Consider the following 21906-nt stretch of genomic DNA (forward strand, 5'->3'; position numbering starts at 1 on the left):
AAAGTCAAGGTATTGGAGTGGCCATCACAAAGCCCTAACCTCAATCCTATAGAAAATTTGTGGGCAGAACTGAAAAAGCGTGTGCGAGCAAGGAGGCCTACAAACCTGACTTAGTTACACCAGCTCTGTCAGGAGGAATGGGCCAAAATTCACCCAACTTATTGTGGGAAGCTTGTGGAAGGCTCTCTGAAACGTTTGACCCAAGTTAAACAATTGAAAGGCAATGCTACCAAATACTAATTAAGTGTATGTAAACTTCTGATTCACTGGGAATGTGATGAAAGGTTGAAAATAAGGCTGAAATAAATCATTCTCTACTATTATTCTGCCGTTTCACATTCTTAAAATAAAGTTGTGATCCTAACTGACCTAAAACAGGGAATTTTTTACAAGGATTAAATGTCAGGAATTGTGAAACTGGGTTTAAATGTATTTGGCTATGGTATATGTAAACTTCCGACTTCAACTGTATATACAGTGCCTTGCGAAAGTATTCGGCCCCCTTGAACTTTGCAACCTTTTGCCACATTTCAGGCTTCAAACATAAAGATATAAAACTGTTTTTTATATAAAAATATTATATTATATTATAATATTATATAACAAAAAAATTGTGAAGAATCAACAACAAGTGGGACACAATCATGAAGTGGAACGATATTTATTGGATATTTCAAACTTTTTTAACAAATCAAAAACTGAAAAATTGGGTGTGCAAAATTATTCAGCCCCTTTACTTTCAGTGCAGCAAACTCTCTCCAGAAGTTCAGTGAGGATCTCTGAATGATCCAATGTTGGCCTAAATGACTAATGATGATAAATACAATCCACCTGTGTGTAATCAAGTCTCCGTATAAATGCACCTGCACTGTGATAGTCTCAGAGGTCCGTTAAAAGCGCAGAGAGCATCATGAAGAACAAGGAACACACCAGGCAGGTCCGAGATACTGTTGTGAAGAAGTTTAAAGCCGGATTTTGATACAAAAAGATTTCCCAAGCTTTAAACATCCCAAGGAGCACTGTGAAAGCGATAATATTGAAATGGAAGGAGAATCAGACCACTGCAAATCTACCAAGACCTGGCCGTCCCTCTAAACTTTCAGCTCATACAAGGAGAAGACTGATCAGAGATGCAGCCAAGAGGCCCATGATCACTCTGGATGAACTGCAGAGATCTACAGCTGAGGTGGGAGACTCTGTCCATAGGACAACAATCAGTCGTATATTGCACAAATCTGGCCTTTATGGAAGAGTGGCGAGAAGAAAGCCATTTCTTAAAGATATAAAATAAAAAAGTGTTGTTTAAAGTATGCCACAAGCCACCTGGGAGACACACCAAACATGTGGAAGAAGGTGCTCTGGTCAGATGAAACCAAAATTGAACTTTTTGGCAACAATGCTAAACGTTATGTTTGGCATAAAAGTAACACAGCTCATCACCCTGAACACACCATCCCCACTGTCAAACATGGTGGTGGCAGCATCATGGTTTGGGCCTGCTTTTCTTCAATAGGGACAGGGAAGATGGTTCAAATTGATGGGAAGATGGATGGAGCCAAATACAGGACCATTCTGGAAGAAAACCTGATGGAGTCTGCAAAAGACCTGAGACTGGGATGGAGATTTGTCATCCAACAAGACAATGATCCAAAACATAAAGCAAAATCTACAATGCAATGGTTCAAAAATAAACATATCCAGGTGTTAGAATGGCCAAGTCAAAGTCCAGACCTGAATCCAATCGAGAATCTGTGGAAAGAACTGAAAACTGCTGTTCACAAATGCTCTCCATCTAACCTCACTGAGCTCGAGCTGTTTTGCAAGGAGGGATGGGAAAAAACTGTGCAAAACTGATAGAGACATACCCCAAGCGACTTACAGCTGTAATCGCAACAAAAGGTGGCGCTACAAAGTATTAACTTAAGGGGGCTGAATAATTTTGCACGCCCAATTTTTCAGTTTTTGATTTGTAAAAAAAGTTTGAAATATCCAATAAATGTCGTTCCACTTCATGATTGTGTCCCACTTGTTGTTGATTCTTCACAAAAAAATAAGGTTTTATATCTTTATGTTTGAAGCCTGAAATGTGGCAAAAGGTCGCAAAGTTCAAGGGGGCCGAATACTTTTGCAAGGCACTGTATATACAGTTGAAGTCGGAAGTGTACATATACCATAGCCAAATACATTTAAATATATATTTATACACACCTGTTCTGAAAGGCCCCAGAGTCTGCAACACCACCACTAAGCAAGGGGCACCACCAAGCAAGCGACACCATGAAGACCAAGGAGCTCTCCAAACAGGTCAGGGACAAAGTTGTGAAGTACAGATCAGAGTTGGGTTATAAAAAATATCAGAAACTTTGCACATCCCATGGGGCACCATTAAATCCATTATTAAAAAATGTATAGAATATGGCACCACAACAAACCTGCCAAGAGAAGGCCGCCCATGAAAACTCATGGACCAGGCAAGGAGGGCATTAATCAGAGAGGCAACAAAGAGACCAAAGATAACCCTGAAGGAGCTGCAAAGCTCCACAGCGGAGACTGGAGTATCTGTCCATAGGATCACTTTAAGCAGTACACTCCTCAGAGCTGGGCTTTACGGAAGAGTGGACAGAAAAAAGCTATTGCTAAAATAAAAAAAATAAGCAAACATGTTTGGTGTTCACCAAAAAGCATGTGGCAGACTCCCCAAACATATGGAAGAAGGTACTTTGGTCAGATGAGACTAAAATTGAGCTTTATTGCCATCAAGGAAAATGCTATGTCTGGCACAAACCCAACATCTCTCATCACACCGAGAACACCATCCCCACAGTGAAACATGGTGGTGGCAGCATCATGCTGTGGGGATGTTTTTCATCGGCAGGGACTGGGAAACTGGTCAGAAATTAAGAAATGATGGATGGAGCTAAATACAGGGGAATTTTTGAGGGAAACCTGTTTTGTCTTCCAGAGATTTGAGACTGGGATGGGGGTTCACCTTCCAGCAGGACAATGACCTTAAGCATACTGTTAAAGCATCCCTTGAGTGGTTTAAGGGGAAACATTTAAATGTCTTGGAATGGCCTAGTCAAAGCCCAGACCTCAATCCAATTGAGAATCTGTGGTATGATTTAAAGATTGCTGTACACCAACAGAACCCATCCAACTTGAAGAAGCTGGAGCGGTTTTGCCTTGAAGAATGGGCAAAAATCCCAGTGGCTAGATGTGCCAAGTTTATAGAGACATACCCCAAGAGACTTGCAGCTGTAATTGCTGCAAAAGGTGGCTCTACAAAGTATTGACTTTGGGGGAAGGGGGGATTTTTGAATACTTTCGCAAAGCCACTGTAGGTAGGTGTTCTCAGAGAGCAGGTAGCCTACAGTGGGTGGGCCATGGAGGAAGCCTGACTTGTTGGGCTGGCCAGAGCAAATAGGAAGTTGGCAAATACATCAGGTTGAACTGTGAGTATTGGAGCGAGAAGGAAGAGGTGTTAACAGGGAGATAGAGTACTTAGGAAAATAAGTGTATGTCTGCATGTTATGACACTGGGAGGCCTTCACAGAGCTGATAAAGCACATTTTCTCAGGAGTCAGATCAATGTGAGAGCTATGCATATGCCTAGAATAGATGGCCTCTATATATCATCATTTAGGCACAGTGAATTTAGACCCTGGAATAATTGTGAAACCATTGGGCTAATTGCTGTGATACATAATGTGTCTTTACTTTACAGCCACTAGATAAACACATTTTGACAATGTGAGATTGTATTTTTTACATTTTTATATTTCAACTGGAGGGAAGTGTTTTTCTATTTTAATTGCTTAACGTAATTGATTTATTTACTTGTTTATGCTAGGCTAGCTACATGATAAATTTTGTTAGGACTCGAGACACCTTCACTCCTCAGTTCTGTGTCATTTTGTCAACTTGAGCCATCTACTGTTCTTTTGTGGAACATTTTCGAACAAATTCCTTTTTTAATTCCAAAAACGCATGCTCAAAAGGTTTTCGAAACATACACAACATAACACCCACAAATTATCTCTAAAATACCGCGCTCTGTTTTGAGCAACATACAGGCGAAACAACAACAAATAGAATCCCCTGATCACGCTGGTCGGCGATGTCATGGCGACGTTGGATAGCTGGTGCCGCGTGCAAGTGCTCGTCTGGCCTCGGAAACTCGGAAATGTCCGACCTCCTAACTGGTTGTAGTTATACACGTGCCGCGTTCAACGAATCAGTATGTTAGAAATATCAGAGTTTCATCGTTTCAACTAGCACGTGACCACGACAACTGCTCATGCGCAGAAATACGTAATAGGGCGTAACGGTTGTCTCGCGCCAAGCTGCGCATGTGCAATAAATCTAAACCTGTCCGTTTGTCACTTTCATGAGGTTGGAGTAATAACATGTTCAAATACTTAGTACATTGTCTCGAATCTAGGTTGTGCCTTTAGATTTAGAGAAAATGAACAACTAAGGAATAATTTGTCACTTCTCAAACACTGGCCTGGTCTGCTTCCTAAGCGTTCCGGAAGTCTCGCGATGTTGCGTGCTTTTATTTTATTTTTTATCAATATCAAATCAATACATAAAGCACATGAGGGAACACAAGCATACATAGATTACAAACAATAGACAATAGAGCTAGGGGGTACAATATCACATTACAATTACACAAGGACCTTAAGGGACATGCATATACTTACAATTCTAACAGCTTTTTTGTTAGTAGAGCATTTAACCGTCTTAAAATACAGTTCAATTTATTTTTGTAGGGTACGAAAATCTGGTTTTCTGTTTGTAAATTTACATTTCTGTACATGAAATTTGACCAAAAGAATAATGAAATTAATTACGTAAAAATGACTGCGCTTATTTCTATTGTATGTAAAGAATCCAAACAGTACATCTCTCCACAATAGTGTAAAATCTTCATAAATGTGTTCAATTATAAACCTACTGATGTCTTGCCACAGTTCTCTTACATGCATACAATGCCAAAAAAGATGCACAGCTGTTTCTGGGTGGTCATTACAAAAGGAGCAATTTGAGTTGATGTTTTCCTTAAACTTCTTCATATAGTGGTTGGCAGGATAATATTTATGAATAATTTTAAAGGAAACTTCCTTAATTTTGTTAACAAGTAGGTTGCGCGCGTCTCTGGGTTTAGAAACTCTGTGACAACAACACGTAAACACGGTCATCTGTTGCCATGCCAATGTTCTTAATACGGAGTCTCATTCGTATGGTTTATGGAGCTAAAACGCGAAAGTCAAGCTAGCTAACAGGAGGCCATGGTTTGCTGACGTGATAGTGCAAGCTAAAAATAAACTTGAAGCTGAAAGTCTCCCAATCGATTGCTAGTGTGCTAACTGCAGAGTGTCGGTCAAACAAACCAAAATGAGTCTGGATAAAGCAAAGCTATGCGATTCGTTACTAAATTGGGTAAGTTTTACAAAGTTATAGGGAACTGGGAAGTCTTGCTAGCCGGTCGTCATCCAAAAGGACCTCTCGCTTGCAGTTAGCGAAAATAAATTAGGTGTTTTTACAATTAAATGTAACTAGGCATTTTATAGTTAGTAGTGCCTTGAACCAGCTCAAATAAAAATAACAATTAACTAGCTGTCACTGTCAAATAAAGCTAACTAAATTGTTTTGGTGGTCTACTGTAAACATCAGAAATGGTCGTCTTGGACAAGCTCCAAAGTTTCCAGCCAGCAACTGAGCTAGCCACTATCTTATGCAATCAGTACGAAGGTCTAGCCAAGCCCCAGCAAGCCATTCACACTCCTAGCTAGCCTCTAAGTTTCTCAACTCCACGATAAGTACCATTAAGATGGTACATAGTTGAAAAACTCAGGCATGAACCCTCCAAATATAGGTTGTTTAGGCTATATTAAAACTAGCTAGAAATGTGTAATGATCTCTTACAAACAAATTGCCAGCTAAGTCGCTAGCTGAGGTCTATCATTTAGTGGTTAGCAAACACTTTAGCTGTACAGCACATTAGTAGAATGGCTTTCCAGCACTTCTAGACCGCACAATCAATCAAATGTATTTTATAAAGCCCTCTTTATCAACAGTTGTCAAAAAGTGCTTAATAGATACCCATCCTAAAACCCCAAATAGCAAGCAATTTGCCCAACGTGTTGGCAGTAGCATTTGCATTGTTCCTCTTCTCGATCAGTTGATTTCTAATTGATTGACGTGAAGTATAATAAATGACACACTAACACATTTTCTGTTCATTCATCATGTCCAACCCTTCCAGCTACAGACATTTCAGGTGCCTTCATGCACCAGCAAGCAGGACCTGATGAGCGGAGTGGCTATTGCACACGTTCTACACAGGATGTAAGGGCACAACATTTTTTTGTGTGTTTTGAGGTTGATGGTGGTGGTGGGTTAACACAAGAGTAGACAACCACTAAGCGTAGGAGAACTGGGAGATGTATGCAGTGTTCACATGTTAGTCGGAACTAGGAAACTCAGAAATGTCTGACTTGCTGATACGATGAACGTGGCACATGTATAACTGCAACCAGTTAGAGAGTTGTACATTTCCGAATTTCCTAGTTCTGACTAGCATGTGTACGCAGAAAAAGGTCCTTACTTGCAGAACCCATTACCCTGTCACAGTAGCAAATGGCAATAGTAAGAGATTTGTGGAGTACGTTCAATCCCAGTCATTCTCAATTCACAGACCGATTTGCTTATCAGTTGCACACTGACATTTTGTTCTGGGCCTTGAACTACTTTGAGTAGAATCTGATTAGAGCAAATTCAATCATCTATTCAAAAGCCTTTTTGTAAAGGTAGAGGATGGGCTGTTAGTCTGTTTTTATTTATATTCCTACGCTTGATAAGGAATAGGTCCATATTTCTCAAGGCCTGGGTCTTGCAGATTGTGCCCAGGTGGGATTTTGTGCAAGGGCCTGTCCATTTAAGGGTACTGTCTGTCCAAGCCAAATTACCTTCATACCTCATCTGCTGTAGTATTTGTGTCTTTCTGTCCACACACACATAGAAATGTATCGAACTGGAAACAAGCAAGTGCTTTTATCTGAAGGTTCGTTGAATTGGGTCATGGCAATTCTGGCCTCAAGCAAGTTTCCAATGATTGCTTGCTTGTTGTGACATTCATTGAGTGTCACATTAGGGAGTTTGCGTTTTCCAGTTTAGAAATACTCTGCCCTGTGGCTTCCTGTGTGTTGTATGTCCCTAGAATATGTCTTGATAAGTGTTTCATCTCGTTAACAGAGACCCCTCCTGGTTTAATGAGGCATGGCTGGGCAGGATCAAGGAGGAGAGTGAGGCCAACTGGCGCCTCAAGGTGCAGTATGAGATAGAGGCACTGTGTTATATCCTTCTATGTTGTCACCTAGGCAACCTAGAGTGACCACTGGCCTTACTGTTTAAAGATGGTGTATTTTCACCAAGGCAAAGATGCCTGTGTTCTCCAGCTCAGATTTATTTCATTTTCCTCCAGGTCAGCAACCTGAAGAAGATTCTTCAGAGCATGCTTGAGTATTACCATGATGTGAGTAAAGGCTTTTCCTCATTAAAGATCGGAAGGAAGGGATGGATGGTATATGCACGTTTCCAGCATTTCTTTTAAGAGCTCAATCTCCTCCAATTGTTCCTCAGTGTTTGCATCTGTCTTAGTCCATTTGAAATAACATTGCTCAATGCATATATTTTTTCACAATCCCCATTGTCTCCATCCTTCTATGAACAGGTGCTTGGCCACCAGGTAGCAGACGTGCACCTGCCAGACATCAATCTGATTGGGGAGTTTGGAGATGTGACTGAACTTGGGAAGCTGGTGCAGTTGGTGCTTGGCTGTGCTGTCAGCTGTGAGAAGAAGCAAGGTGAGCTAGCTGGGCTAGAGGCCATGCTGGGTAACAGGAAATCACCTATAGAGAAAATGCAGGATTAATGCAATGACCTGATTATCACGAGTTGATAAACTCAGCATTCATTGGTTTGTTCCTACAAAGCCCCAACCATGTACTGTATACATATTATGATAAAACAGAGTTTTAAAAGACAATGTGATCCTCAGATGAACAAGCTAGTGGGTTTGATGTGAATGCAGGAGAAACTGTTGCACTGTGTGTAAAGCAGTGTGTTTGAGTGTCTGACTGTCAGATGTGAATGTGATATTCAGTGGACTCCTCCTGTGTTTTTTCTCATAGAGCAAATCCAGCAGATAATAACCCTGGAGGAGTCTGTCCAGCATGTTGTCATGACCGCCATACAGGAGGTGAGTGATCAGTCTTTTTGATATTATCCTCTTTGTAGATATGTCTGTCCTTTTGTGAGATTACACCTACAGTCGTGGCCAAAAGTTTTGAGAATGAATGACACAAATATTAATTTCCCCAAAGTTTGCTGCTTTAGATATTTTTGTCACATGTTACTATGGAATACTGAAGTATAACTACAAGCATTTCATAAGTGTCAAAGGCTTTTATTGACAATTACATGAAGTTGATTCAAAGTGTCAATATTTGCAGTGTTGACCCTTCTTTTTCAAGACCTCTGCAATCCGCCCTGGCATGCTGTCAATTAACTTCTGGGCCACATCCTGACTGATGGCAGCCCATTCTTGCATAATCAATGCTTGAAGTTTGTCAGAATCTGTGGGTTTTTGTTTGTCCACCTGCCTCTTGATTGACCACAAGTTCTCAATGGGAAGAAAGGTCTGGGGAGTTTCCTGGCCATGGACCCAAAATATCGATATTTTGTTCCCCGAGCCACTTAGTTATCACTTTTGCCTTATGGCAAGGTGCTCCATCATGCTGGAAAAGGCATTGTTCGTCACCGAACTGTTCCTGGATGGTTGGGAGAAGTTGCTCTCAGAGGATGTGTTGGTACCATTCTTTATTCAAACCTGTGTTCATAGGCAAAATTGTGAGTGAGCCCACTCCCTTGGCTGAGAAGCAACCCCACACATGAATGGTCTCAGGATGCTTTAATGTTGGCAAGACACAGGACTGATGGTAGCGCTCACCTTGTCTTCTCCGGACAAGCTTTTTTCCCGGATGCCCCAAACAATTGGAAAGGGTATTTATCAAATGACATTACCCCAGTCCTCAGCTGTCCAATACCTGTACCTTTTGCAGAATATCAGTCCCTGTTGTCCCTGTTATTTCTCCTGGAGAGAAGTGGCTTCTTTGCTGCCCTTCTTGACACCAGGCCATCCTCAAAGTCTTTGCCTCACTGTGCGTGCAGATGCACTCACACCTGCCTGCTGCCATTCCTGAGCAAGCTCTGTACTGGTGGTGTCCCGATCACGCAGCTGAATCAACTTTAAGAGACGGTCCTGGCACTTGCTGGACTTTCTTGGGCGCCCTGAAGCCTTCTTCACAACATTTGAACCGCTGTCCTTGAAGTTCTTGATGATCCGATAAATGCTTGTACATAAATCAATCTTACTGGCAGCGATATCCTTGCCTGTGAAGCCCTTTTTGTGCAAAGCAATGAGGACGGCACATGTTTCCTTGCAGGTAACCATGGTTGAAAGAGGAAGAACAATGATTCCAAGCACCACCCTCCTTTTGAAACTTCCAGTCTGTTATTTGAACTCAATCAGCATAACAGAGTAATCTCCAGCCTTGTCCTCGTCAGCACTCACACCTGTGTTAACGAGGGAATCACTGACATGATGTCAGCTGGTCCTTTTGTGGCAGGGCTGAAATGCAGTGGAACTGTTTTTGGGGGATTCAGTTCATTTGCATGGCAAAGAGGGACTTTACAATTAATTGCAATTCATCTGATCACTCTTCGTAACATTCTGGAGTATATGCAAATTGGCATCATACAAACTGAGACAGCAGACTTTGAAAATTAATATTTGTGTCATTCTCAACATTTTTGTCTAAAACTGTTCAAGCACAATTCTTTGCTCCCTGAAACCTTTCTGTATTTAACAGCAATATACACTAAAACAGGCAATAGCTGACTTATTGTCCTGCTTACCTCTATATTGACAATGGGTTTCACCATGTGATCTGTCTTTTCTGGAGTTTGAACCAGCAATTGACTGTTTTGTTGTGGTGTAGCTCCTAGCTAAAGAGCCAACTGTTCCAGGAAGTCCTGAGACCTACGGGGACTTCGACTACCAGGTGGGACCCGCTCACTTCTTACTCTGCTTCTCTGAATACATTAAACTTTCACTCCCCTGCAAGTTGGTTTTATCGCTATTCCTCAATTGCCGTCTCATATACTTGTCTTTCGTGGTATCTCTCGCTCTCTCTCGTTCTCTACCTCTCACTGTGCTGTCTATAACCTTCCTTGTGCCTCTCTCCGTGTCTGCAGTCCAGGAAGTATTATTTTCTCAGTGAGGAGGTGGAGGCGAAGGAGGATCTGGGCCAGCGCTGTCGGGACCTGGAGCACCAGGTGGGCAGAGGGGACTGTTTGTTAGTTAGCATGTTGATGGTGTATCTGCAGCTCTTTGCCATGAGTGAAGTGACCCTATTTATTCGCTTAGCTGAGGATTGTTGTCCAGTCTGACTGATTCCCCCTGATGCTTTGTTGTGTAAACGGTGCATAGAGAGTGATGGGACACTTTTTTTCTGTATCTGTCCCATTATGGCTTCTGTTAGTGCACAGCCAGCACCATTGAAGCCATCTCCATTTTGAACAGTGGAGACTGGTGGGAGGAGCTATATGATGATGGGCTAATTGTAATGCCTGTTATGGAATTAAAGGAACGGAGTCAAACATGTGGTTACCATATTATTGATGCCATTCCATTCCAGCCATTACAATGAGCCTGTCCTCCTATAGCTCCTCCCACCAGCCTCCGCTGATTTTGAAGTAGTCAATTTTGTTCTACTACTTCTGAGTTGGTAAACAAACTAAAATGATGCATACTGCCACCTGGAGTGTGTTGTTTGAACAGGTATAAAGCCACGGTGGGCGATGTACTGCCACCTGCAGTTATGGAATTGTTGCTCACAAATAATTAAATGGCTGATCCTTCCTGATGTCCTGGATGGAATTATGTGATCCGTTCTTAACCAATAGGAAGCCACACCCAGTTGACTACTTCAAAATGGTGAAAGTTCTCATTGGCTCTACACATTCTAAAATGGGCTTTTGGGTACTAGAATCCTCTTATTCTCTATGAAACAGTGCTAACTGTGCTGTTAATGCTGCCTCTGATTAGGCAATGTCATTGGGTACAAAGACTTAAGTCATTGATCCCCAATAATTACATTGTATAGTATTTAGGATTAGAAGGCAATTACCACTTATGTTTTCAGCATATTTCTTAATATGTAAACATTAAACACATTAAGAAATTCTCAGTAGTTTATGTAGTTCTTGACTTTCTCCCTGGTATGATGCTAAAGCAAGCCATTTGTCCTTAAAGTTCAGTGTAGAGTTTTGCTGTGCTCAAAGTGGAACGATGTCCAACAGGTTAGTAATAGACGCCCCCTTTTAATATTGGCATGCCTGCTTGCCTAACCCACAAACATATTCAGGGTGGGTGTTTTACCCTAAACCACCAACCAACATTCTTGTCCATGATAACCCCAAGGATAGTTAATCTTTCATCAAGCCTCACTAGCTTGAATCCTTAATCAACATCCCTTTCTGAGCCCACTCCCCAGTCTCCCCACTTTGTAACTGTTAGTCAGACTGACTCAGACATCTGGTTTTCTATTCCCCTCCTTGAGGGGTAATGCTAACAACTGCTCCATTGAGAAAGTGGCCCACCCGACTGAGAACATAGCAGACCAGCTGACTAACTGTGTTGATGTTTGTGCATGTGAAGTTACCACCAACCCTCATGGGAAAACATTGCATGTTTTGCAAGCAATGTACAGTGTCTATTGCTGGATATGTGAGTGTGCTTCTTTTTTCTTCAGCATTTGTGGAGTGTCTTTTTTCTATTTTTTCTATTGTGGTCCTTCTGTAGCTCAGTTGGTAGAGCATGGCGCTTGTAACGCCAGGGTAGTGGGTTCGATCCCTGGGACCACCCATACGTAGAATGTATGCACACATGACTGTAAGTCGCTTTGGATAAAAGCGTCTGCTAAATGGCATAAATTATATTGTTATTTATTAGTATTATATTATTATTATTATATTATATTATTATTATTATATTATGAGTAAATATGTGGGGTTTTTGGCGGTGTTCTGCATTTTGAAGTGTGTCCTTTTTCTGTGCTCAGCACTTTCTATGACTCAATGTGTGACTGTTTGTTCATTTGTCTCTAGGTCTCCTCCCTCTCTAGCCTTTGTTACATGCAACTTTGTCTGGTTCTCTCTGCCACTCCACCCCTGACTATGTCTGTGTGTGTGTTTGGTCCTCAGTTGGCAGCCGTCCTGGAGGAGAAGTCATCCCTGCAGGTGGAGACACAGTCCCTGAGGGAGAAGCTCAGCCTCAGTGACCCACAGGATGCTTCTACCACCATCACTGGCAAGAAGCTGCTGCTGCTGCAGAGCCAGATGGAGCAGCTACAGGAGGAGAATTACAGGTCACAGTCATATCCTCAACACAAACTTCCAAACTAAATGCATTCTACTCTTTTGATACAATTAATTTAGCATTTTCTGTTTGCCCCCTGTTTGTGACAGACTAGAGAACAGCCGAGATGACATGCGTGTGCGAGGGGAGATTCTGGAGCGTGACGTTTTGGACCTCACTCACCGTAATGATGAACTGACCAGCCTCGCCCAGGAGGCCCAGTCTCTCAAAGATGAGATGGACATCCTCCGGTGAGCCCAGGGGGAGAGCAGCCTCTCAGCAGTCTGTGGCCTCCTATCCTTCTCTCCTTTCCTGTCCCATCCTCAAAACGGCTTCCCCATCTCACCCTCTCCCCTCCTACAGGCATTCGTCTGACCGAGTGAGCCGGCTGGAGGCGCTGGTAGAGACGTACAAGCGCAAGCTGGAGGACCTGGGGGACCTGCGCAGACAGGTGCGTCTGCTGGAGGAGCGCAACACTGTCTACATGCAGCGCACATGTGAGCTGGAGGAGGAGCTACGCAGGGCCAACTCAGTCCGCACCCAGCTGGATACCTACAAGAGACAGGTGGGCAGAGAGGGCTACAGAATGGGGGAGGGTTAACAAAGGTGTGGAGATGGATGTGTGTATGACACATGATGGTATGAACTCTCTTCAGACCCTGAATGTGTTTGCCTCCCTGCTGTCAGGTCCATGAGCTTCACACCAAGCATTCGTCAGAGGCACTGAAGGCTGAGAAGTGGCAGTTTGAGTACAAGAACCTTCAGGACAAGTATGACGCCCTGCTTAAGGAGAAAGAGGTGAGAGAGGATGGCCGGGGACGACTCCTTTCCAGACAAAGATTTATTACTTAAAAGGGCATGATGTGGATTTAAAATCTCTGAAATTCTGAGGCAGTCACTTTGAACACTTCTGGTAGGATCAGATTGAGTGCAGTCTAATCCCCACGTTATCCCAATGTGTTTTCCAGCGTTTGATCTCAGAGCGAGACACACTGCGGGAAACCAATGATGAGCTCAGGTGTGCACAGGTCCAACAGAAGGGCCTCAATCAACCAGGTGAGTCCAATGGACACAGCTAACATCCTGAACCTTCAGCCTTTGTTTTTCTAAATGACAAGATGGTAGAGGTGGGTTGTTTGACCTTTTGTGGCAGTTGATAAGACTACTGTGAAAACAAATGTGATATATTCTCCCCTTCAGGTGGATTATGTGAGGACTCTGGCACAGTGGGAAACCTGGCCTCTGAGATGATGCCCACAGAGTTCAAGTATGTGAGACTGAGTGAAAGATTCATCTGTTAGGTGTTATCTAACTGACCTATCAATAGACATACAGTGGTGTCAGAATTCAATTGCTCATTTTCAACTGTAGGCTTGGGCGGTACCGGGGTGTTTAGATTGTTTTATTTTTAAACTACAATTCAGTTGAGCCAGTCACATGGTATATTTGTTTATTAAGCGCATGTGGATCAAACTGAAGTTTCATGACGTCCACTGTCGCAGTACAAGAGCTGATCAAGTTAGACTTTAAATTCTCTCCTAATGTTTGCCAGGTAAATATATCTATACGTTAACGATCTTTAATGCCAAAAACATTTTCTCCAGCTATGCATTTGGTTTGCTAACCTGCTAGCTGTAGGTGGCTAGCTTGCAAGATCAAGCTTCTTGGTTACAGCAGAGACAATAAATCCCCTCCTAGATTAAGTGTGAGTAGCCTTTTGAGATAGAACCCAGCTCATAAAGTTATAGAACTGTCTTTGCTTTTAGTTTATGTTCGCTTGCGCTTGTTAGCATTTAGCTAACGTTCGCTATGGGAATTCGCTAGTACTTCGGTATGCTTCAGGAATGATATGGAAATCTGGATCCGCCCAAACCTAGTGTTCAGCTGTGATAAATGGCAAAGGTCTTATTCCTCAGCCACACTATTTTTAGAACCAGAATGTGCCATTGGCTCCATGAATAGAATGGCTCTGTCAGATGGCACCGCTGTTAAATTGGCTGAGGTGGAGTTGAATACTTATGTTGGTGTGTAGTGTACAGACCTTTGCCTCTCTGCCCCACTTTCCTGCCTTCTCTCTTTGACCTCATCCCTTCTGCTTCCTCCACAGGGAGACGGTGGTGCGTCTGCAGAGTGAGAACAAGATGCTGTGTGTCCAGGAGGAGAGCTACAGACAGAGACTGGTGGAGGTACAGGGTCAGCTGGAGGAGTCTCAACGCAGCCAGAACACCCTGGAGACACAAAACAGGTGTGTGTGTGTGTAGGCATGCGTAAAAATAAAAGATACGTTCTATACGAATACCACTGCATCTCATCCACAAAAGTAAAATAAAGCGTTTTTAGTTATGCACATTGTGATTTGATTGTATGTATCAAGGTCAGTCCGTGACGATATTAGTCACAGTATATATTGCCAGAGTTTCTGTTATGAGTTTCACATTTGGCTAAACGGAGGAGCGATCTAGCTAAATGTCAGCTTACTCTGGTCTGTGTGTTGTGTTGTGTGGGCCGGAGCAGAGGATGGACAGCAATGAGCCAGATTGTCCCCCGGCTGTCCGTACAGCGCACGTGTGTGGGTGGGCGGTTTTTCTGAGTGGATCGTGTGTGTGACGATAGATCCAGAGTGTGGGAGGCAGGCAGCCGTCTTCAGCAGCAGGATGAGAGCTTCCTGAGCTGTGGAGTATGGCTGAAGTAGCTCCGTCTTCCCCTAATTAACCACAACACACAGAGGGGAGTGGGTGGGTGGGACACCTCTAGAGTGGACTAATGCAGCGGCTGATGTGACATTGCATGCATCGCCAGCCTCTCCCACTCACTCATCAAAACCAGCTTAATATAATTTCCTCATTTTCTCTTCCTTTCCCCTTCTCTCCCTCCTGCTTTTCTTATTTGTTCTGTCTCTCCTCCTTCCAGGTTGAACCAGCAGCAGATCTCTGAGCTGCGGTCCCAGGTGGAGGATCTCCAGAAGGCTCTACAGGAGCAGGGCAGCAAGGCTGAGGATGTGAGTGGAGAGACAGACCCTCCTCATTTACCCCTCTCCTGCTCCTCTAAACATCCTGTTACTCCTGTTACCTTGTCCATACCAATCACTGAGTGGAGCCAGTCTTCTCCAATCAAAGACGACAGTATACTGAAAATGTATAGGAATCAAGAATGAAAGGACCCATCTCTCTTAATCGGTTGACCATCTTAGTTCAAGTATGTTTTTTTTTGTTTTTAATCATTTATTTTGTAGTCATTATAATTGGAAAAAGAGACCTAGACCTCAATATAGTCCTTGAGGACTGTTGTAGACTGTATCCTTCTCTCCCCTCCGTTGACTGCCTGCCTGTGACTGCTCTCTGAGATTTTGTGTGGGAACTTTAACCCTTGTTTGCTGTGTTGATTCACCATTAACGCCTACCCTTCTGTCTCTCCGCCTTCCCCCACCGACCGACATTCGGCCAATCAGGCCATCGTAAGTACAGCCCATCCCTGCCTGGGCTCTGATTTGACTTTGACTACTTCAGTTGTGTATTATGCTTATTATTTGTGTCTCTGTCTGACAGAAGTCTTTTTCTCTGTAGTTTGAGTGTTGACTGACTTTCTTCCTCTCCGTTCAGTCCTCCTTGCTGAAGAAGAAGCTTGAGGAGCACCTGTGAGTACTATTATCACTGATGCTTGCACACTGCACCTGTGAAGGGAGTATTATTACCGCTCTGTAGATTCTTACACGTCCGGCTTTTCCTCTGTCCTCGTCCCAGGGAGAAGCTCCATGAGGCCCACTCAGACCTGCAGAAGAAGAGAGAGGTCATTGATGACCTGGAGCCAAAAGCGGACGGCAACAGTAAGTAGTCTCTCATTTGCTGCCCTTGGGAGCAGTGCTATCAAATAGTATCAATCTAAGAGCACTTTCAAGCTTACATTTACATTTAAGTCATTTAGCAGACGCTCTTATCCAGAGCGACTTACAAATTGGTGCATTCACCTTTACAATAGTGCATAGTGCAGTCACTTTACAATAGTGCATCTAAATCTTAAAGGGGGGGGTGAGAAGGATTACTTATCCTATCCTAGGTATTCCTTAAAGGGGTGGGGTTTCAGGTGTCTCCGGAAGGTGGTGATTGACTCCGCTGTCCTGGCGTCGTGAGGGAGTTTGTTCCACCATTGGGGGGCCAGGGCAGCGAACAGTTTTGACTGGGCTGAGCGGGAACTGTACTTCCTCAGTGGTAGGGAGGTGAGCAGGCCAGAGGTGGATGAACGCAGTGCCCTTGTTTGGGTGTAGGGCCTGATCAGAGCCTGGAGGTACTGAGGTGCCGTTCCCCTCACAGCTCCGTAGGCAAGCACCATGGTCTTGTAGCGGATGCGAGCTTCAACTGGAAGCCAGTGGAGAGAGCGGAGGAGCGGGGTGACGTGAGAGAACTTGGGAAGGTTGAACACCAGACGGGCTGCGGCGTTCTGGATGAGTTGTAGGGGTTTAATGGCACAGGCAGGGAGCCCAGCCAACAGCGAGTTGCAGTAATCCAGACGGGAGATGACAAGTGCCTGGATTAGGACCTGCGCCACTTCCTGTGTGAGACAGGGTCGTACTCTGCGGATGTTGTAGAGCATGAACCTACAGGAACGGGCCACCGCCTTGATGTTAGTTGAGAACGACAGGGTGTTGTCCAGGATCACGCCAAGGTTCTTAGCGCTCTGGGAGGAGGACACAATGGAGTTGTCAACCGTGATGGCGAGATCATGGAACGGGCAGTCCTTCCCCGGGAGGAAGAGCAGCTCCGTCTTGCCGAGGTTCAGCTTGAGGTGGTGATCCGTCATCCACACTGATATGTCTGCCAGACATGCAGAGATGCGATTCGCCACCTGGTCATCAGAAGGGGGAAAGGAGAAGATTAATTGTGTGTCGTCTGCATAGCAATGATAGGAGAGACCATGTGAGGTTATGACAGAGCCAAGTGACTTGGTGTATAGCGAGAATAGGAGAGGGCCTAGAACAGAGCCCTGGGGGACACCAGTGGTGAGAGCACGTGGTGAGGAGACAGATTCTCGCCACGCCACCTGGTAGGAGCGACCTGTCAGGTAGGACGCAATCCAAGCGTGGGCCGCGCCGGAGATGCCCAACTCGGAGAGGGTGGAGAGGAGGATCTGATGGTTCACAGTATCGAAGGCAGCCGATAGGTCTAGAAGGATGAGAGCAGAGGAGAGAGAGTTAGCTTTAGCAGTGCGGAGCGCCTGAAAATGCCGTTAATATTTCCTCTTCAACCTCCCTCCTGTCAGTGGCGAAGAAGATCGATGAGCTGCAGGAGATCCTGAAGAAGAAGGATGAGGATATGAAGCTGATGGAGCAACGCTACAAGCGCTATGTGGAGAAGGCCAGGACGGTCAGTCAACACTGCCTGACACTAAACTCATCAGTACAGCACCACGGTGCTTGGCCGCTGCCTTAAATCTGAGTTGCAGATATCGTCAAAGATTGTCATGCACATTGTGACATAGTTGAGAATTTCCGCACCAAGTATATGTGTGTTTGTGTTCATTGTGAAGGTGATCAAGACTCTGGACCCCAAGCAGCCGCCTCTGACTGTGTCTCCTGATGTTCAGGCCCTCAAGAACCAGTTGACTGAGAGAGACCGGAAGATCCAGCACCTGGAGGTAAGAGCCACTCTACATTGACGAGATGCAGATGAGTAGTGCATTTCTGACCCTCCATATGCATGAACAACTCCTGTGTGCAGCATGACTGTGAGAAGAGCAGGTCCAGACATGACCAGGAGGAGAAACTCCTCATCAGTGCCTGGTACAACATGGTGAGTAAGTAAACCTCTCCGTATCTGCCTAATCTACATAGTATTAAAGCAGTTGGCATGATAGGTGCTACAATGCTGTGCAATGACTTGTATAATAGTCTTGGTTTTTATGGTAGTAAGACATTTACCTGTCTTATGGCTTTATTTCTCTGTCTCCCTCCCCAGGGTATGGCCCTGCATCAGAAGGTGGTGGGAGAGCGGTCGGGTCCGTCCAACCAGGCCCAGTCCTTCTTGGCCCAGCAGAGGCAGTCCACCCACGCCAGGAGAGGCCTCGCAGCCCGCCACCAGCCCAGATAAGACATATCAACTCTGGGGGAGGATGTGAAAATGAGGCAAAACATTGTCTATATCTTAGTGTTCACTTCTTCCGTACTCCCACTCTCACTGCTCTGATGCCTTCTCCTCTTGGTGTTTTGTGACGATTGCTGCTGCTGCTCCCTGCTGGGCATCTCTATTACATGATTTTCTGGAGTGTCCGTAATGCAGAGCTACTTAATGCACCTTCAAGTGCTTTCAAAGCTGCCAGGACTTTTGAACAAAGATGAGTCTTGGGTCTAAATGAGAGCTGGAATGAAGGAACATGAAGTGGATAGAAAGAAGCTGAGTGACTAATCCTTTGTCAATGAATTCTTAGACAATGTTTGTCATTCAGTCCCTCCATTTCTTTCAAGCCCTCTTTTTAGCTATAATGTATTTGATGTTTTCTTAAGGTTTAGATTAGGACATTATGAAAATTAATGCTTTGAAAGGCCACAATGATGACCGAGATGGAAAGAGATGATTTCTGCTGTCAATAGGGCAGGGGTCTTTACCTTCCCCCTACTACTACTACTACTATATATTTTTACCCTTATTGTCCAGCCCACTGCCAGGCTAAATAGATATTATCCTCTTACTCTGAAATAGAAACACTAATAAGAGAGACCTATGGGTTGAGATCATGGTGAATTTGTGCGATTTGTATTAATTTGTGCCCAAGTCATTTGGAGATTCTGTCTTGTGCTGTGTCTCTGACACTTTTAAATGTACTTGGGGAGAGAGACTGGTGAAGCGCTAGAACAGGGGTGTCATCTGGATCCAGGGGGGGGTGTGTACTCTATTATTTTTCAATGATTAAAACCAAGTTTGAAACTGTAGAAATGATAATGGACTTACATTCATACAGTTTATTGACTGTCCAGCTCACTAATAATCATCAAAATGACAGTCAGGGAGCATCACTTTTTGCCAATTTTGATGGCGAGGAAATGTTGTTGAAGACTGAATGTGGCCCCCGGGGAAAAATGGGTTTGGCGCCCCTGATCTAGAAGAGCTCAATAATACGTCTTAGATATGAGAGGAACACATTTTCTCTGCACACACAGTCATGACCTCTTTATTTCTCTGTGTTTACTCTTTCAAGCTGTATCATCTACTTGATTTTTCTTAATTTGTTATGAGTTGTTTTATTGTTTGAAGAGCAGGAAGAATAGCTTTCTTGACATTTTTTTTCTTTTTCTAAATGAACCTCTGCATTTTGTAGTTAGTCTGTATAATAATGTACAGAAAAGCACTCCCTCCCTTTTGATTATGGTTAATTTCCTCTGTTAACCGATCTACTTTTAAAGACTTTTGTATCAAATTCCTGTGTGGTGTTCACGTGTAATGGTAGAAGTTCAGAAAGACTAGAATATATGGGTCCTCTTCTGTCAGGACCGTTTGACTGGTAGTATTCACACAGACTATTGAACAAGGTTTTGTTTAAAGCTGTAATATGGGAATTTATTATTTGAATGATGGACTAGATGTTGTTCTTTTTAACTTTAATTTATCCCCTCTAAAGAGTTACAGGGTGTTTTTAAGAATTATAATTGGTTGCACACATCACTTTAGACTGATGTGAATGTAGGAAAATGCTGGTGCTTGTGAGAACCAGAATGTGGGGTTATTGATTCACATTTAATGGATATGTGGGGGAAATCTGGCCACACTGGAGGTTGTTACTGTGTAATCCTGAAGGGAAATAAGGTTTCAAGGTAGCAATGGTATGTAGCTTTTCTCTCGTTCTCAGCAGAAACACTCAACTATAGACGCTTCTGTTCGCTGACACTGGAACTTGCCTAGCTAATGAACAGACAATGTGTGCTCTTTTAATGTCAGAATTATTTACAACTGAATTTATGTACATTTTTACCTATCATTTTCTCAAGATGAACCTGTGAAGAACAGTGCTATTGTTGAACACATCTATCTGATTACTTTGACAGTATCCACTTAAACATGGAACTTCTTTTTGGTACCCAAACTGCTCTCTATGACTTGTACCTAACCCTCTTAAGTGTGTAACTATCTGTGCAATGTTATTTACCAGGCTATGAAACCACAACTGTGTGTACATTTAACTTCACTTAGTGTTTTACTCTTTTAAGTAGATTTGGTGTTTATTTGGTATTAAATCAGGAAGTCTGACTTTTAATTTCAAAGTAGTAAATCAACATTCCAACTGAACTGTTATGTTCTAGTACTGAGATGGGGCATGCGCAATTCAACCTGTCGTTGTCGTGACTGGAAATCTGTCAATGTACTGTCCAATTGCAGTATAACTTGACACTGTCCATTAGCAATATATTACAATTGGTATTTACCTTCACAAATTGGACATGCAGTTAAAGGGCTTAAACTCTACTGAACAAATATAAACGCCACATGCAAAGTGTTGGTTTCATGAGCTGAAATAAAAGATCCCATATGTTCAATACGCACATCTCTCAAATGTTGTGCACAAATTTGTTTACATTCCTGTTAGTAAACATTTCTCCTTTGCCAAGACAATCCATCCACCTGACAGGGGTGGGATATCAAGAAGCTGATTAAAGTGCATGATCATTACAAAGGTGCACCTTGTCCTGGGGACAAGAAAAGGCCACTAAAATGTACAGTTTTGTGACAACACAATGCCATAGATGTCTCAAGTTTTGAGGGAGCGTGCAATTGGCATGCTTACTGCAGGAATGTCCTACAGAGCTTTTGCCAGAGAATTGAATGTACATTTTTCTACCAATGTTGTTTTAGACAATTTGGCAGTCTGTCCAACAGGCCTCATAACAGCAGACCACGTGTATGTTGATGTGTGGGTGAGCAGTTTACTGATGACAACTTTGTGAACAGAGTGCCCTGTGGTGGGGTTATGGTAGGGGCAGGCATAAGCTACGGACAATGAACACAATTGCATTTTATCAATGGCAATTTGAATGCACAGAGATACCGTGACGAGATCCTGAGACCATTGTTGTGCCATTCAGCCGCCATCACCTCATGTTTCAGCATAATAATGCTCGGCCCCACGTTGCAAGGATCTGTAGATTCAATTCCTGGAAGCTGAACATGTCCCCGTTCTTCCATGGCCTGCATACTCACCAAACATGTCACCCATTAAGCATGTTTGGAAGCTCTGGATTGACAGGTACAACAGCGTGTTCCAGTTCCCGCCCAATATCCAGCAACATCACACATGTCCATTAACAATATACAGTATGAGTCAAACAGTGTTTCCTCTCCCTCACTCTTAGGTGGTCATTTCAGTCTGTCCATTTTGTGATAGTAAATCCCTATTCAAATATACTGGCAATGGACACTGTCCAATTGCAGTATAACATG

At 43.5% G+C, this 21906-nt stretch overlaps 1 protein-coding gene across 3 annotated transcripts; it reads left to right on the forward strand.

The window, feature by feature from the left end:
- The first annotated feature begins 5207 nt into the window (after nucleotides 1-5207).
- On the forward strand, nucleotides 5208-20718 carry LOC123999497 (protein Hook homolog 2-like). Of its 3 annotated transcripts, none has more exons than XM_046305354.1 (23): nucleotides 5208-5445; nucleotides 6272-6354; nucleotides 7261-7333; nucleotides 7490-7540; nucleotides 7739-7871; nucleotides 8199-8266; nucleotides 10068-10130; nucleotides 10324-10404; nucleotides 12334-12497; nucleotides 12598-12738; nucleotides 12851-13052; nucleotides 13175-13285; nucleotides 13456-13543; nucleotides 13688-13754; nucleotides 14595-14732; nucleotides 15398-15485; nucleotides 15936-15941; nucleotides 16087-16121; nucleotides 16228-16310; nucleotides 17741-17844; nucleotides 18008-18115; nucleotides 18199-18274; nucleotides 18436-20718. In XM_046305354.1, the coding sequence occupies exons 1-23, from the start codon at nucleotides 5401-5403 to the stop codon at nucleotides 18687-18689; spliced, it is 2262 nt and encodes a 753-aa protein (XP_046161310.1). In that variant the 5' UTR covers nucleotides 5208-5400; the 3' UTR covers nucleotides 18690-20718. The 3 variants fall into 3 exon arrangements, with proteins under 3 accessions (XP_046161310.1, XP_046161311.1, XP_046161312.1); XM_046305355.1 differs by having other exon boundaries at nucleotides 5210-5445; nucleotides 18199-18270; XM_046305356.1 differs by lacking the exon at nucleotides 15936-15941 and having other exon boundaries at nucleotides 5211-5445; nucleotides 18199-18270.
- The last annotated feature ends 1188 nt before the right edge of the window (nucleotides 20719-21906 follow it).

The sequence above is a fragment of the Oncorhynchus gorbuscha genome, linkage group LG16 (assembly GCF_021184085.1).
Source record: "Oncorhynchus gorbuscha isolate QuinsamMale2020 ecotype Even-year linkage group LG16, OgorEven_v1.0, whole genome shotgun sequence".
Classification (NCBI taxonomy): Eukaryota; Metazoa; Chordata; class Actinopteri; order Salmoniformes; family Salmonidae; genus Oncorhynchus; species Oncorhynchus gorbuscha.